A 13458-nucleotide genomic window follows, 5' to 3' on the forward strand; every position below is an offset into this window, starting at 1 on the left:
TTCAAAAAATAAAAGCACAAAAACCAATTGTCAAAATGGGGATATTGTTTCTTTTTAATTGCACTTTTTTTAAAAAAGGAGACACTTCCAATTATTTATTATAAAATTGTAAAAATATGTACTGCTTGTGTTTTGTACTTTGACTTTTCTTTTAGGAAAATATGCATTAAAAAAAAAATTAGAGGAGATGGAGCCCAACAAAACCCAAATGCCACAATAATGCAATGAAAAAACATGAAATAGAAACTAGTTTAATACATACTTGCCAATTTGTTTAAATTGGTATAAACAAATTTAAAACATAAACTTTTATCATTTTAGGTAATTATTTAAATTGCTTTATCAAGTTTAATTGGTATAGCAAGTACTCTTCACAATCTTTTTGTCACAATCTTTGGAATTATATTTTTTGATGAAAAATCAGTGATTTAATTAATTTTATATAAAAAAAAATTTTGAAAATACGATACACGAGATCGAGATTTACTCTGTAGGATGGGTCTGAAGGGCCCCCTCTCTAACATAAAAAATAAAAATAAAAAGTTTAATTGTTAATTATTTTTTCATATTAATAATTGGTATAAAGAAATTTATCAATTTCCAAATTGTTTTACTAATTTATAAATAAAAATACTGTTAAAAAATAAAAAGATAAAAAATAAGAATAAGAATATAATAAGCTGGTAAATAGAATTTTTCGTTAAAAAATCACTGCCGTCGGATCAAAAATCACGTACTTGTAATTCCGATGCCCACCATCTAAAAAGCCGAAATCCAAAAGGCGTAACCCAGAAGAACAAAAATGGCGTCGTTGCACTCTCACATAGAGACAATCCTATGGACCAAGGACGAAATCTCCTGCCGAGTCACCGAGCTCGCCTCCGAAATCTCTACCGATTTCGGCGCCGCAGATTCACCAGTCCTTGTTGGCGTCGCCACCGGCGCCTTCATCTTCTTGGCCGACCTGGTCAGGAACATCCAACTTCCCATTTCCGTCGATTTCGTTCGCGCCGAATCCTACGGCTGCGGCACCCTCTCCAGCGGTGTCCCCAAACTCTCTCTCGACTTGAAGGTTGATGTCAAGGGCAAGCACGTCATTCTGGTACCACTACTCTCTCTCTCTCTCTCTCTCTAGTATAGCAATTAGCAAGCAAGAAATTCGTTTTATTTTAAAATTATATTATTTGAAATTATAATTTTTTACTAATCTTTCTGTTCGTTTAAATTGAAAGAAAATTCGTAATTTACTTGTTTCACAATGATATGTCGAATCTAAAACGAATGTCTGATATTTAAGAGGAGTATTATGTGTAGAACTGAACTTGTTGTCTCAGGTTGAGGACATTGTTGACACGGGAAACACTCTATCCTGTCTGATTGCGTATTTGGAATCAAAAGGAGCATCCTCTGTATCAGTGTGTGCCTTACTTGACAAACCAACAAGAAGAAAGGTTCATTTTCAGCTCGTGGGTGAAGGGAAGTTTTACCGGGGTTTTGAGGTAACGATCTCAATAACGCAAGATTGTATTATTTGGGTGATTTCTGATTAAAATGGAGAATTGGGTTAAATAAATGAGTGGTCTTTGTTAAATTGGAAATTGTTAATATATAATAGAGGAGTTATAGGAAGAACATGATATTGTTGAGGTTTTGAGCCTACTGGGGACTTGCTCAGTAGGTTTTTTTATCATTACTCACTTAGTAGTTGATAAATGGGATACTAACATGTTTGAAAGATAGAGGTCCCAAGATGTGTAAACTGAAATAAAATGAAGAATAGAGGAAGATCAAGGAACCTAACTCTTGAGGTTACTTAAGAACTCACGAAGAATTATGAGTAGTTGCTTACTAGAGGAATACTTGCATTGAATAAACAGGAGTGAGTGTGGTTTGATGCATATGGATGATAATACAGCAACCACATTAGTGACTGAATAAAATGCAGTTTAATGAGTGGTTCCATTTTTCATGTTTCTGGTCGACCTATAATAATAAAAAAAATGTTTCTAGTCAGCGGCTCCCTTTTGTAGACAATTCTCATATAACTCAATTTTTAATAATGGGAATGATAGTGATTGTAGGTGCAGTGATCTGCTTCCATGGAAACAATGCATTGCATGTTTAATGACTGACATTTCGAATTTGATGCCTCTTTTAGAATCTTGGACCCTGGATTCAAAATCTTGGAAATGAACAAGATGACTCTCTCATTAGTTAGCGGCACTTGATAATTGCTAATTTTTGTTGCGGAACCCCAATAATCAGAGTAATGAAGTTTTAGTGACTGTAGATAGCATACTCTGAAAAAATATTTGATTTTGGCTGCACGTTTGTTGCAACTTTTGCATTGTATTAATTGCCATAAACGTAAGTATTATTCTTGAATTCCATGGTCTGATTGCCTAGCAAAGTAAGCAAACTGATCTGAATATTTTTTTTTTTTTTTGCAGTGCCCAGATTATTTTGTAGTTGGTTATGGAATGGACTTTGCAGAGTTATATAGGAACCTGCCTTATGTTGGTGTCTTGAAGCCTGAATGTTACAAGTGATTATATAGGGAGCAGAAAATATACAATTTATCAGACTTTAAGTGTCTCAGTGATATTTTCTGAATCATCTTATTCGACAAGATGAACCAAAATAATTTCACATTTTTAGATGATGGCCAAATACAGTTGGAGTTTTGATATTATTCAATAGTTGCTTGAAAATATTTATTGTTGCACTGAAGTTCAGGAATGCTTACTGCTTACAGCAGCAGAAGTACAGAAATATGGCCACTATATAAATACAATGTTTTTTCCTGTACATTAAGTACAATATTACTGTTCCTTGAATGTCTTTTCCTTTTCTGCATATGAAGTGTCCCAGCTGATGAGATTAGTTGTGGGATTTTCAGTATTCAAATCAACCTGTTCTTCCATTATCTTGTTGAAGAATCATTCTTTTTAGAGAAGGCATCAGTTTCATTTATTAGGAGGTAATCAGAATAATCCATCGTATCTAAAGGATGCAAGGCCATATACAAAATGCAAACTTGCATGTGAAGTTTAGATCAAGTTTATTTCTATCCTGAAACATGTTACAAACACCCAGTTTTGCATAGAAGGAAGCTTCAAAACAACATGGAACATAGGTTCCATTTCCATTTTACCGCAGGAATTGCATTTTACATATCCCTATTACTTCCAGGTGAGTAAAGGGCGAGGAGCTTGGGCAGGGACTACATTCCCATTAGAATCATAAATTATGACACCAGAAAAATCTGGTAGCTGGCACTTCCCTCCCATAAGTATGTTCTTCTTCCAGACCGAGAACTCTCCACTAAACATGCTTTCTCCGCCGTTTGATGTTCGGATTGTTGCTTCGGTGTTGAGCTCTATTACAGGGTCATCGCTGTCGGGAACATAGCATGCAACCCAACGACTACGCCATTTACGTGAATGAGAAGCACACATGAGCAGAGCAATGGCACACACAAGAAGAGTCATCGCTGCTATGCAGAGTTGAAATGTGCTTGGAAGAGTATGCATCAATAGAAGCTGGCGAGCCATGGGGGGAAAAGTCTGATGGTGGGTTATGCCTGAGATAGTGAGAGAAAGGGTTTATGTAATCTTCATGTTGGCCAAAATGGGGTTGTTTGGATTAGGAAGATTCGTTAAGATTGTAGCTTTAGACTTTTGACCAAGTTGTATGGTTTTGGTGATCTCTGACCACTGCTCTATCTGATGTAACTTTTACTACCATGTAACTTTTACAAACTTTTAAACAAACGTTTCCTTTGTTTAAAGATAATGCAACTTCTACTACAATGTTCTTTTGCAAACCAAAATGAATGTTTAATCAGCACTTGATATGTAAACATTGAATTTTAGTATTCTATCCTGATATAACTTATTAATTGACTTTGACACCCACTTTCCTTTGTGGGTTAGGTGACATTTCTGAAATAATAAGGGCCTCATGTAGGTCCCTGAAGTTGCATCAATAGACCTCGACTCGTTGTTGAGAAATTCCAAGTTATGATACAATCTTAAAGTACTTTCAGAATGCTACATCATGATTTGGAAAAACACACAGTAATATGAAAAGGTGACCTTTTGTTATGTATATGCATTGTATTCTTTTTTAGGTCCTGGTTATTAATGGTTGTATAGCTTGGGAGAAATTCTGTTGAGGTAGTGAATGCTACGATAGGAATGTTTTTGGAAGGGTCATCTACATTGGGCATTCTTTAGATGCAATGCTGTTGTCTCGGTCCTCAAAATGGATTGAAAAATGGATGTATAACAGAGACGATCATAAAGAAAAGAACAGATTACATGCCCTGAAGTGAAAAACATCCTGTAGATAGATATTGATTGTTAAAAATTATCCGTATGGATAAATTCCCCATTTTCTGATTTCTACTTCCATGTTTTGCGGGGAAAAAGCTAATTTTCTTGGGAAAACAAAGCCTATGAGAAGAACGTTGGAAAGTGAGATGCTATGGCTTTATGTAAAGGTATAATTATGAAAAGGAAGCTTGATAAGAAATGTTTTTTTTCTCCTTTTTAATCGGTTTCTTTTGGCATTTTGAGAAAAGAGAGACACAGGATGCAGAGGATGAGACTGCTCTAGGACATAGAATTTATACAAAGACTCGAGTTTTTTTCTCTTTCGGACTAGAAATAGAGCACAGAATGCGAAAAGTGAGACACTTGATGCAGGGGATGAGACTGCTTTGCTAAGGACAGGACAAGGTTCCTTTCTAGAATAAGTGAGATGTCTAGGCCTTCCCCTTTACAACTACTCCTTTTGGGGACACTCATTATTGGGAGGCTCAAGAACAAGTTGAATGTTTTCTTGCTTTTAGCTTTAGCTTTTTGTGCCATGATATCATCTACTCTCTGGCCAAGAGGGCAAGGCATGTGGTGAAGGGGGAAGGGAGACATGGCCTTTTTCTCTGTTCCCTTAAATCCTGCAGAACAGTGCCTACATAAAACACGAAGGTGTTGCCCAGTATGCTTGGTGTGGTTAAATTGAAGTCGATTCAAATAGAGCCAGGCTTTTGTCTGAATTTTGGTAAAAAAAAAAAATGGTTTCCACACTGAGAAAATGATAATTTTTTTTATATTTCCAGAAAGCACCAAAGTAGACTAGGCCAAATTTGGGCAGAAATTCAGGGAACCTTAGAAAAATTGGATTGGACATTCAAATTGTACAAATTAAATGGAAATTCAGTCAAATACTTAGCAGTTAAGATCAAGTTGGTGGGATAGGCATATAGAAATGCCAGGAAAATTGCACATTAGAGACTGATTATGAAGATTTTAAGAGAACAGGATGTGTGACATGAAACAAAATAAACCACCTTCATGTTTGCTGAACTGTACAATCCCAAGACCATCCAAACTCAATAGAATAGACCCCAAACATCACTAACCCATGCTGCCTCCTCATTTCGCACAATAACATCACTCATTTTTTCTTTTCTTGGGATACGAAAGAGATTCAATCATTGATACCCTTGGACGGAATTGAACCAAAAAAAGAGGAAAAATCAACTTTGATTTGAGGACTGCTTTATTAGAGGTTGAGAAGTCTTTCCCCATTCCTCAGGTGGGCTCTTCACCTCCATTAATAGTGCCACCACTTCCTTCATGGTTGGCCGTTCTGCTGGTGAAGAGTTTACACAAAACATTGCAATTCCAAGTGTTTGAAGCATCTCTTGCACCATTTGATCTGGTAAGCCATGCAGCTTTGTATCTAGTACCGATATGGCTGGCTCAAAGCTTCCCATCTTCTTTTTCACCCACTCAACAATATGGAGTCCATCACCCAATCGGCTCTCAACTGCACTACGTCCACTTAAAATTTCCAGCAGCACCACACCATAGCTGTAGACATCACTCTTCTCTGTTATGTTCATGGTGTATCCATATTCTGCATTGAACATTGAAATATCATTAGGAATTAAATCGGAAATTCACCAAATAAAAGATAAATCTCTAACACTGCTGTGAAGGGTCTATGATGTCTTTCTTCTTTCCAAATGACATACAAGATTAGTTCTGCGCTAAATGTGTTTTGGGTCACATAAGATATCCCATGGTATGGGAAAAATTGACCTCCAAAACCTAAAAGAAACAAGGAATTTTCTATGAAATCGGATGATCAAAGTTGAACAAGATAGATATAATATCTTAAGACGTGCATGATGGTACAGTAATCTTACCAGATTAGCGATTCAAAAAAAAATCTAAACAAGGACAAATGGTTGTAGATTATAATGTAAGGCAAGCATTACAGATGTAAGAGAGAGTGAATATCAAGAATACTTGCCTGGGGCAATATAACCATAAGACCCAGCTACTCTTGACATTGCATGATTGTAATTTGGAGAGTTCATCAATTTCGCGAGGCCAAAATCTGCCAGATAAGCTTGAAACTTGGAATCTAGAAGTATATTATTGCACTTAACATCTCTGTGAAGAATTGCTGGCACACAATCATGATGAAGATAAGCAAGACCCTGAGCTGACCCAACTGCAATCTTGTACCTAGTTTCCCAATCCAAGTTTCTATTCCCCTGTAACAGCTGCTGTAAGTTACCATTTGAAATGTAGTTGTAGAGAAGTAGCTTGACGCTCCTATTAGAACAGTAACCTAGCAGCTTCACAATGTTCCTATGCCGAATGTGTCCAAGAATTTGAATTTCTGCAGCAAAAGAGTCCACTGGTTCTTCATCCTTTTTACTTTTCCAGAGCTTTTTTACAGCAATCAACTCACCACTGGGCATTTCCGCCCTATAGACAACCCCAGAACAACCTTTTCCAATAACATTTTCATCTTTCAGGCAGTCGAGGATGTTATCAATGCTGAAGTTGAGCTTTTGAAACGGGATGAAAGTCCATGGATAAGAGAAATCTTCAGCCCCTGATGAAGAAGGGGATGTTCCTGAAGATTTTTCCACCATATACTTGTGATTACGCATTACTAGAATCCAGGATGCAAGAACTAGAATGGTTACTGAAGCAAGAATAACGGAAATCAAAGCCACAGTCTTGGAAGATTTTAATCCATTTCTCCTGATCAGACTTTTAGAACACGTAGACCCATCGATGGACTCACAAAGTTTTGGGTTCTCAAGGTATGAGTTCAAAGATAGGGTTCTGAAGAATGGTGTCACCGGGATAGTACCAGAGAAATTGTTGTAGGAAATGTTAAGGGAGGTTAGACTAGTTAAGGAGCCCAAAACCTTTATTTTCCCATAAAGCATATTATGGGAAAGATCAAGTGATTGTAACTGTGTCAAACTGGCCATTGTCTCAGGTATTTCCCCTGTCAAACCATTGGAGCTCAAGTCCAAACTGATTGTCAAGCTTTTTACATAACCAATTTCAGGTGGAATTGCACCAGAAAGGCTGTTGTAGCTCAAATCAAGTAAAGTTAGTTTCTGCAAGTTCCTTATGGACGTCGGAATTGAACCTGTCAGGAGATTATTGCTGAGAATTAGCTTGTTCAAGTAACTGAAGTTACCAAAGCTCCAAGGAATTTCTCCCGTGAAGCTGTTTCTGCTGAGATCAAGCAACTCTAAATTCACAAGCTCACCAAGCTGAGATGGGATTTCCCCAGTAATGTGGTTATTGTGCACATCAAACAGCTCAAGAACCATAATGTTAGCAATCTCAATCGGAAGGACACCAGAGAATTGGTTCATGAACAAGTCAAGAAAGACAAGATTTTGCAGTTGTCCTATCTCCCTAGGAATCTGACCTGAAAGCTGGTTCTCCCCAAGCCTCAACCTCACTAAAGACGTACAATTGGCAACACTTCGAGGCAACCCTCCTGATAAAGAGTTCCCTAGAAGTAGAAGCTTGCTCAGCTTCTTCAAACTGAAAATCTCTTCTGGGATAGACCCTGTAAGCTTGTTCCTCGAAAGGTCAAGCGCATAGAGTTCTGTGCAGTTCCCAAATGAGTATGGTACGGTTCCCGTCACCAAATTTCCCCACAAGAAAAAACTTTGCAAGAATTTTAAGTTACCAACCTGCAATGGAATGTCCCCTGATAGCTGATTCTTATCGAGCTGAATAGCTGTGAGGCTTGTGCAATTGCATAACCGCGATGGAATTTTTCCAGTCAGTGCATTGTCTGACAGATGAAGCTGTTCAAGAACCATTAGTTTCCCCAAGTCACCGGGGATTTCTCCAGAAAGCTCATTGGCAGAGGCATCAAATATCACAAGCGATGAACAATTGGAAAGCGCGGCTGGGATTGGTCCAGTTAGTGCATTGCCCCAAAGAAGCAAGCTAGTGAGCTTTTGCAACTTACCCAGTTGAGGAGGGATTGAACCAGTGAGCTTGTTCATGTGCAAATACAAGTTCCTTAGTTCCGAACACAGCCCAATTTCAGATGGTATAGAACCAAATACATCAGTATCGTAAAGTGCCAGCGTTTGCAGATTGATCAAGTTCCCAAATGTAGGCGGTATCACACCGGAAAGACCAGTGGCCGCGGCACCAAATGTAGTGAGATTGGTGAGTAGTCCTAATTGAATAGGAATCACTCCAGTTAGATACGGGTTACCCCCTACTCGAAACTGTTGGAGAGAAATCAAAGAGCCTAGTTGTGATGGTATTGACCCATTCAGGAGATTGTCTTGGAGACAAAGAACTTCAAGCGAGGTAAGGTTAGCAAGTTGTTGAGGTATCCTACCAGACAGTCTGTTGGAGTTCAAGAAAAGGAACTGTAGGAGAGAGAGAGTGCCGAGTTCTGGAGGAATGGGACCCGAGAGAGAATTGGATGAGAGGTCAAAGAGGCGAAGATGAGTGAGTTGGCCAAAGGAGGGGGGTATGGTGCCGGAGACATTGGTGGAGGAGAGGTTGAGAAGCTGTAGAGATGATAGGAAGGAGAGCTGTTGGGGTAGAGAGGAAAGATTGAGGAATGTGTTGGGCAGAGAGAGGGAGATGACTCTGTTTTGTGGGGAGCATGTGATGCCTTGCCAGGTACATGGGGTTGGGCTTGATGGGTTCCATGTGGAAAGAATGGAGGAGGAAGATTTGGCAGAAGGGTCAGCAGCAGAAAGGAGGGAGAGAAGGGCCTGTCCATCAGGTGAGAGGGAAGTAACCATCAATATTTTGGTCAGGGTTAGGTAGAAGAAGAACAGGGAAAATGTAACAAAATGGACCGTATTTCTCATTTGGGACATGGAAAATGGCTGGGTGATTGGTGCTATATCAGGGTGAAGAAACTAGGTTGGTGGAGAACTGGTTTCTGCGGTGGTGGTGGTGTGGTAAAAGTCCACTCAAGGAGAGAATGTGTATGTGATGGAGGTCAGTGGCGTTGAGGATGCTTATACTCCACTCCAAGGTGTTGAACCCATGCATGTGAACAAAAAATATATCATCTTCATGCGTCTTTATGGTGGAAGATATGGTTGAACACAATCGAAGTATGATGGGTGAAGAGTGCTTCACTGCTATCTTTCTTACCGGAAAATGCCCATCGTTCCTAGTGTTGCCAGCTCCGAGGCAGGTTGTATTGCCAGTAGTGGCTATAGTACATGCTTGAACTAGTAGTGGTGGTGGTGAAAGCTCAAGGCCAAGCTATTCGAGCACCTGCTAACTCCACCAATGTGGCCATAACAGTGCATAAATGATGATTTCAGTGTGGTGTTGTTGGCGGCGACAGTGTTGGTTTGAGTTACAGGGACTCCTGGTTTTGTATCTGTCAGTGAGTTTTTGAAGTCAGTTGAAATATCAACATTTTGTCTTGGTGCAATGATTTGGGCGCCACTGGGTTTTTGCTGGCTGACCCGAATTGTTCTTTTCATCCACTGGATAAGGAATGAACGGTGAAACCCTTTGATTTTTGTGGGGTTTAGTGTTGACTGTTTGTAGTGGAGGTGCTCATATTACTTTCCTCCTTGCTCATGTACTTTGTCGGTATATATAACCAGTGAAGTCCCTCAATTATGGTATTGGGGGACCCAACTTTCTTTCCAAAAAAAATAAAATGCATATATACTCCAAGTTCTTATATCATGAATGCATGTAATCCAAACCCAGTGTAAATATCTCTCTGAACTGGATACATTTTGCAGCATAGCTATTAGCTGAGACTTGAATTCATTTACCAACATGTTTAAACAATACCTAGACAAATTTATAAGATTAATTCTCGAAAATTTTAAGGTAATTCAATTATTAATTTTTAGTTAAATGATTAGGTCTTATATATCACCAAATATATATATATATATATGTGTATTTATCAATAATGAGAGGTTCATCAGATGCCTATACATTAAAATTGTAAGTTCTAAATCCAAGAAAACGCAAATTACTCTGATCTGATGAAACGACAAGGAGTACTTGGGTCAGATTTTTCTTGAAATTGAGCTTGACAGTACCAAAGGATTCAGAGCTCCATGTCCATGGAGATGGAGGTGGTGGAAAAGTGAGTGTGTCTGTCTAGCTAGTGTCTACTTTGCCTAAGTACTGCCTAGGGAGGAGGAAAACTTTGATGATAATATAGCAGTGAGGCAGCTTGGGGGATTGTGAAAGGTTAAAGCTAGGGTTGGAGACTTGGGAGTAAGCAAAACCAATTTAAATGTCCTTTTTCTGGCATAAACTATGCTCCCTCAAACATGGCCTCAGAGTTATTATAAAGGGTTAGGGTTCAAGGGTGGCGTGCATATAGAGAGAGTTTTAATTGGAGCATCTGGTTGTAAGCCAAAATGTGTATATATTATATGAGAAAATATATTTGAAATTTTGAATTGTGTAATTATTATGTAATTATTTTAAAAAAATAAATAAAATATAGAATTCACATAAAAAAAATTAATTTTTTAATAATAGACTTCACTTTTTTTTCAAAACGATTACGTGATATTTACACACTTTACGAGATTATATGTAAAATTACTCATATTATATATAACTGGTAACATGCTTATCTTTTATGTTTTTACTGCCTGATTACTCATGTGGTAAGGTGAAGTTTAAAGCAGAGATGGGTGACTTTGGTTACCGAGGAAGAAGGTGGGTTTGTTTGGGGAGTGGGGCAAAAGAAAATGTTTAGAGTCACATGATGAGAGATCAGAGATAGAGAGGGTTTTAAATGTTTCTTGAATAATTTAGGGCACAAGTAACGATTAGGGTTTTCATTTTTATATATAGGGCTTTAATTTAGGTTTTGACTGTATTCTAACAGTTTAGCACCACGAGACACTTCTCTCATTAATGTCACAAAATTGCTCATTCTTGGCATTGATTTGAACGCTCAAGGTTGTGATCAAATTGATCAGCTATTTTTTTTTTTTTTTTTCTAAAATACCTTTTTTACCCCTGTGAAATTTCAGTTTAATAGGTATTTTAAAATAGAAAAATTCTATATATCATACTAACATCTCACTAAATAAAATGTGACTAATTTATTACCATTAAATGATAATTTATTATATAATTATTTATTATTTAATAATAATAAATATATCACATACTACTTAATATGATTAAAATAGAAAAAGAATACATTATATAACATTACTGGAACTCATATAATAATGCATGTGCGTATTTTTAGACCAAGTTAAATAGTTGTACCAGGAAATAACTTGCTAGTTTCTTTGAATTCATCCATGGTTTTAAGTAATCCAAGGATGATATGATATATATATATATATATATATACACACATATATATAGAGAAATGATAGTTGAATTGTGACAGTACAAGCGCTGCGTAATCATTTTAAAAAAAATGAATAAATATAAAATTTATATGAAAAAAAATAATTTTATAATAATAGACCCTACTCTTTTTTAAAACGACTACACGACTCTTACACATTTCACGACTATATATAACATTACTTATATATATATATATATATATATATATTTCTGTGCTCCATGATATGATTGGACTCTACTTTCCTCGTTTCAAAACTTGAAGCCAAATACTGAGGCAACAAGAATCTCCCGACACTGATCATAACATGCGTATAGCATACGAAGGGGTTTCATGGAAATACTACATTCTGCATAAGCTTGATCATCATAAAATGAACCACAGAGAGAGAGAGAGAGGACCAAATTGGGTCAAGAAAATGCATGTTCCACTGTTACAAGTGAACCAACTTTATAACCATCCATATGATATATATTTTCTTAAAAAATCAATACAATCAACCCCTATCACTTGTTTTTAAGTACCAAGCTGTCATGCAAACGATGAGGTGATCTCAAATCAAAATCAGATCATAATGTACAGATATTTGCAGAAAAGAAGATCATGGTTTTGCATTTCTTAAGGTTAACGTATATCCTGCATTAACTCCTGCATGCATTAATATTATAATTATATATGTATATAGTTTCATATATCAACCAGCAATGTGCCTAGTAACGTAGCCCGCTCGCATGCGTTTTTGCTGCATTGATAAACAAACATCCACAAAGTTATACGTATATATATATATATATATATATATATATAGTTTATTTATAGTGTGACGAACTTGATCATGAATTCGACTTACAGCTGTATCAGACCGACTAGCTAGTTTTTAAAAGAGAGTACTATGATCAGATAATGGTAGGTAGAGAGGTCCAGTTAGCCGTCCAGATCATAGTCCCACTGTCAAAGCAGGGGGGCAAGACTCGTATAATAGGGCTCCCTATTAAAGTTTACGTTATTGCAACGCTACTTGTCTGCTTACTGCTTACTGCTTACTGCTTACTGCTTACTGCATCTACAATAATTATGCTTTCGATTATATTAATATCTCATCAATACCAGGTTTCTTGGGATTCAACTCTGCAATATATATTTGTCTCTTGTCATGCCTCTTTCTCTCTAAATTAAGTTAGATACTTGGCATGCTTTCATTGGTGATCAGGCCAAAAGATTAAGATCAGGGAGCTAAGGAGCTGAATTTAAGCGGCTGCGATGTTGAGCTGATTTCAATTATTTATAAATAGTAGTCAATCAAGTAATATAGAGAATGATATGGGATTCATTTAAATTAAGTTTAAAATGTGTTTGAATGTTAAGATGAGTTTAATATTTTTATAAAAAATTAAAAAAGGTTATAAGTCTCACGTATAAATATGTGTTACGTTGAAAAAAATTGTGGATTCCATATGTAATGAGGTTTTAAGTTGAGATGAGTTTAGTAATTTAAAAATTGAATATTTAAATGTTAAATTTAACTAAAAATTAGACTAAACTCAACTGAGCCTTGCAACAATGCAATCAAGTGCTACCTCGGACATAAGTATGCAGTTAGCTCTGCACTTTACAGTGCATGCAGTACTAGATATGTATGGAGCAATTATTATCTTCATCAGGCGCAGCTTAGCCCACAGCGTATAAAATACAGCTGCATGAGCTAACTTTAGCACGTTGTTTGCAGAGGACAATGATAGAGACACTGTTTGTTTGTCATTTATAAAGATAGAGAAACCT

The 13458-nt window shown here is 37.0% G+C and overlaps 2 protein-coding genes across 4 annotated transcripts; one reads left to right on the top strand and one right to left on the bottom strand.

Moving 5' to 3' along the window:
- Window positions 1-770: 770 nt before the first annotated feature.
- On the top strand, window positions 771-3862 carry LOC109011377 (hypoxanthine-guanine phosphoribosyltransferase). Of its 3 annotated transcripts, XM_018992542.2 has the most exons (4): window positions 771-1102; window positions 1335-1499; window positions 3193-3292; window positions 3389-3824. In XM_018992542.2, the coding sequence occupies exons 1-3, from the start codon at window positions 803-805 to the stop codon at window positions 3244-3246; spliced, it is 519 nt and encodes a 172-aa protein (XP_018848087.1). In that variant the 5' UTR covers window positions 771-802; the 3' UTR covers window positions 3247-3292; window positions 3389-3824. The 3 variants fall into 3 exon arrangements, with proteins under 3 accessions (XP_018848087.1, XP_035547220.1, XP_018848086.1); XM_035691327.1 differs by having other exon boundaries at window positions 3193-3862; XM_018992541.2 differs by lacking the exons at window positions 3193-3292; window positions 3389-3824 and adding an exon at window positions 2451-3167.
- A 1368-nt stretch (window positions 3863-5230) lies between these two features.
- LOC109011378 (probable LRR receptor-like serine/threonine-protein kinase At1g34110) lies at window positions 5231-9817 on the bottom strand. Its single transcript, XM_018992543.2, has 2 exons — window positions 6325-9817; window positions 5231-5925 (listed from the first exon to the last, which is right to left on the bottom strand). The coding sequence occupies exons 1-2, from the start codon at window positions 9188-9190 to the stop codon at window positions 5543-5545; spliced, it is 3249 nt and encodes a 1082-aa protein (XP_018848088.2). The 5' UTR covers window positions 9191-9817; the 3' UTR covers window positions 5231-5542.
- Between the last annotated feature and the right edge of the window lie 3641 nt (window positions 9818-13458).

Source organism: Juglans regia, chromosome 6 (genome assembly GCF_001411555.2).
Source record: "Juglans regia cultivar Chandler chromosome 6, Walnut 2.0, whole genome shotgun sequence".
NCBI classification, from domain to species: domain Eukaryota; kingdom Viridiplantae; phylum Streptophyta; class Magnoliopsida; order Fagales; family Juglandaceae; genus Juglans; species Juglans regia.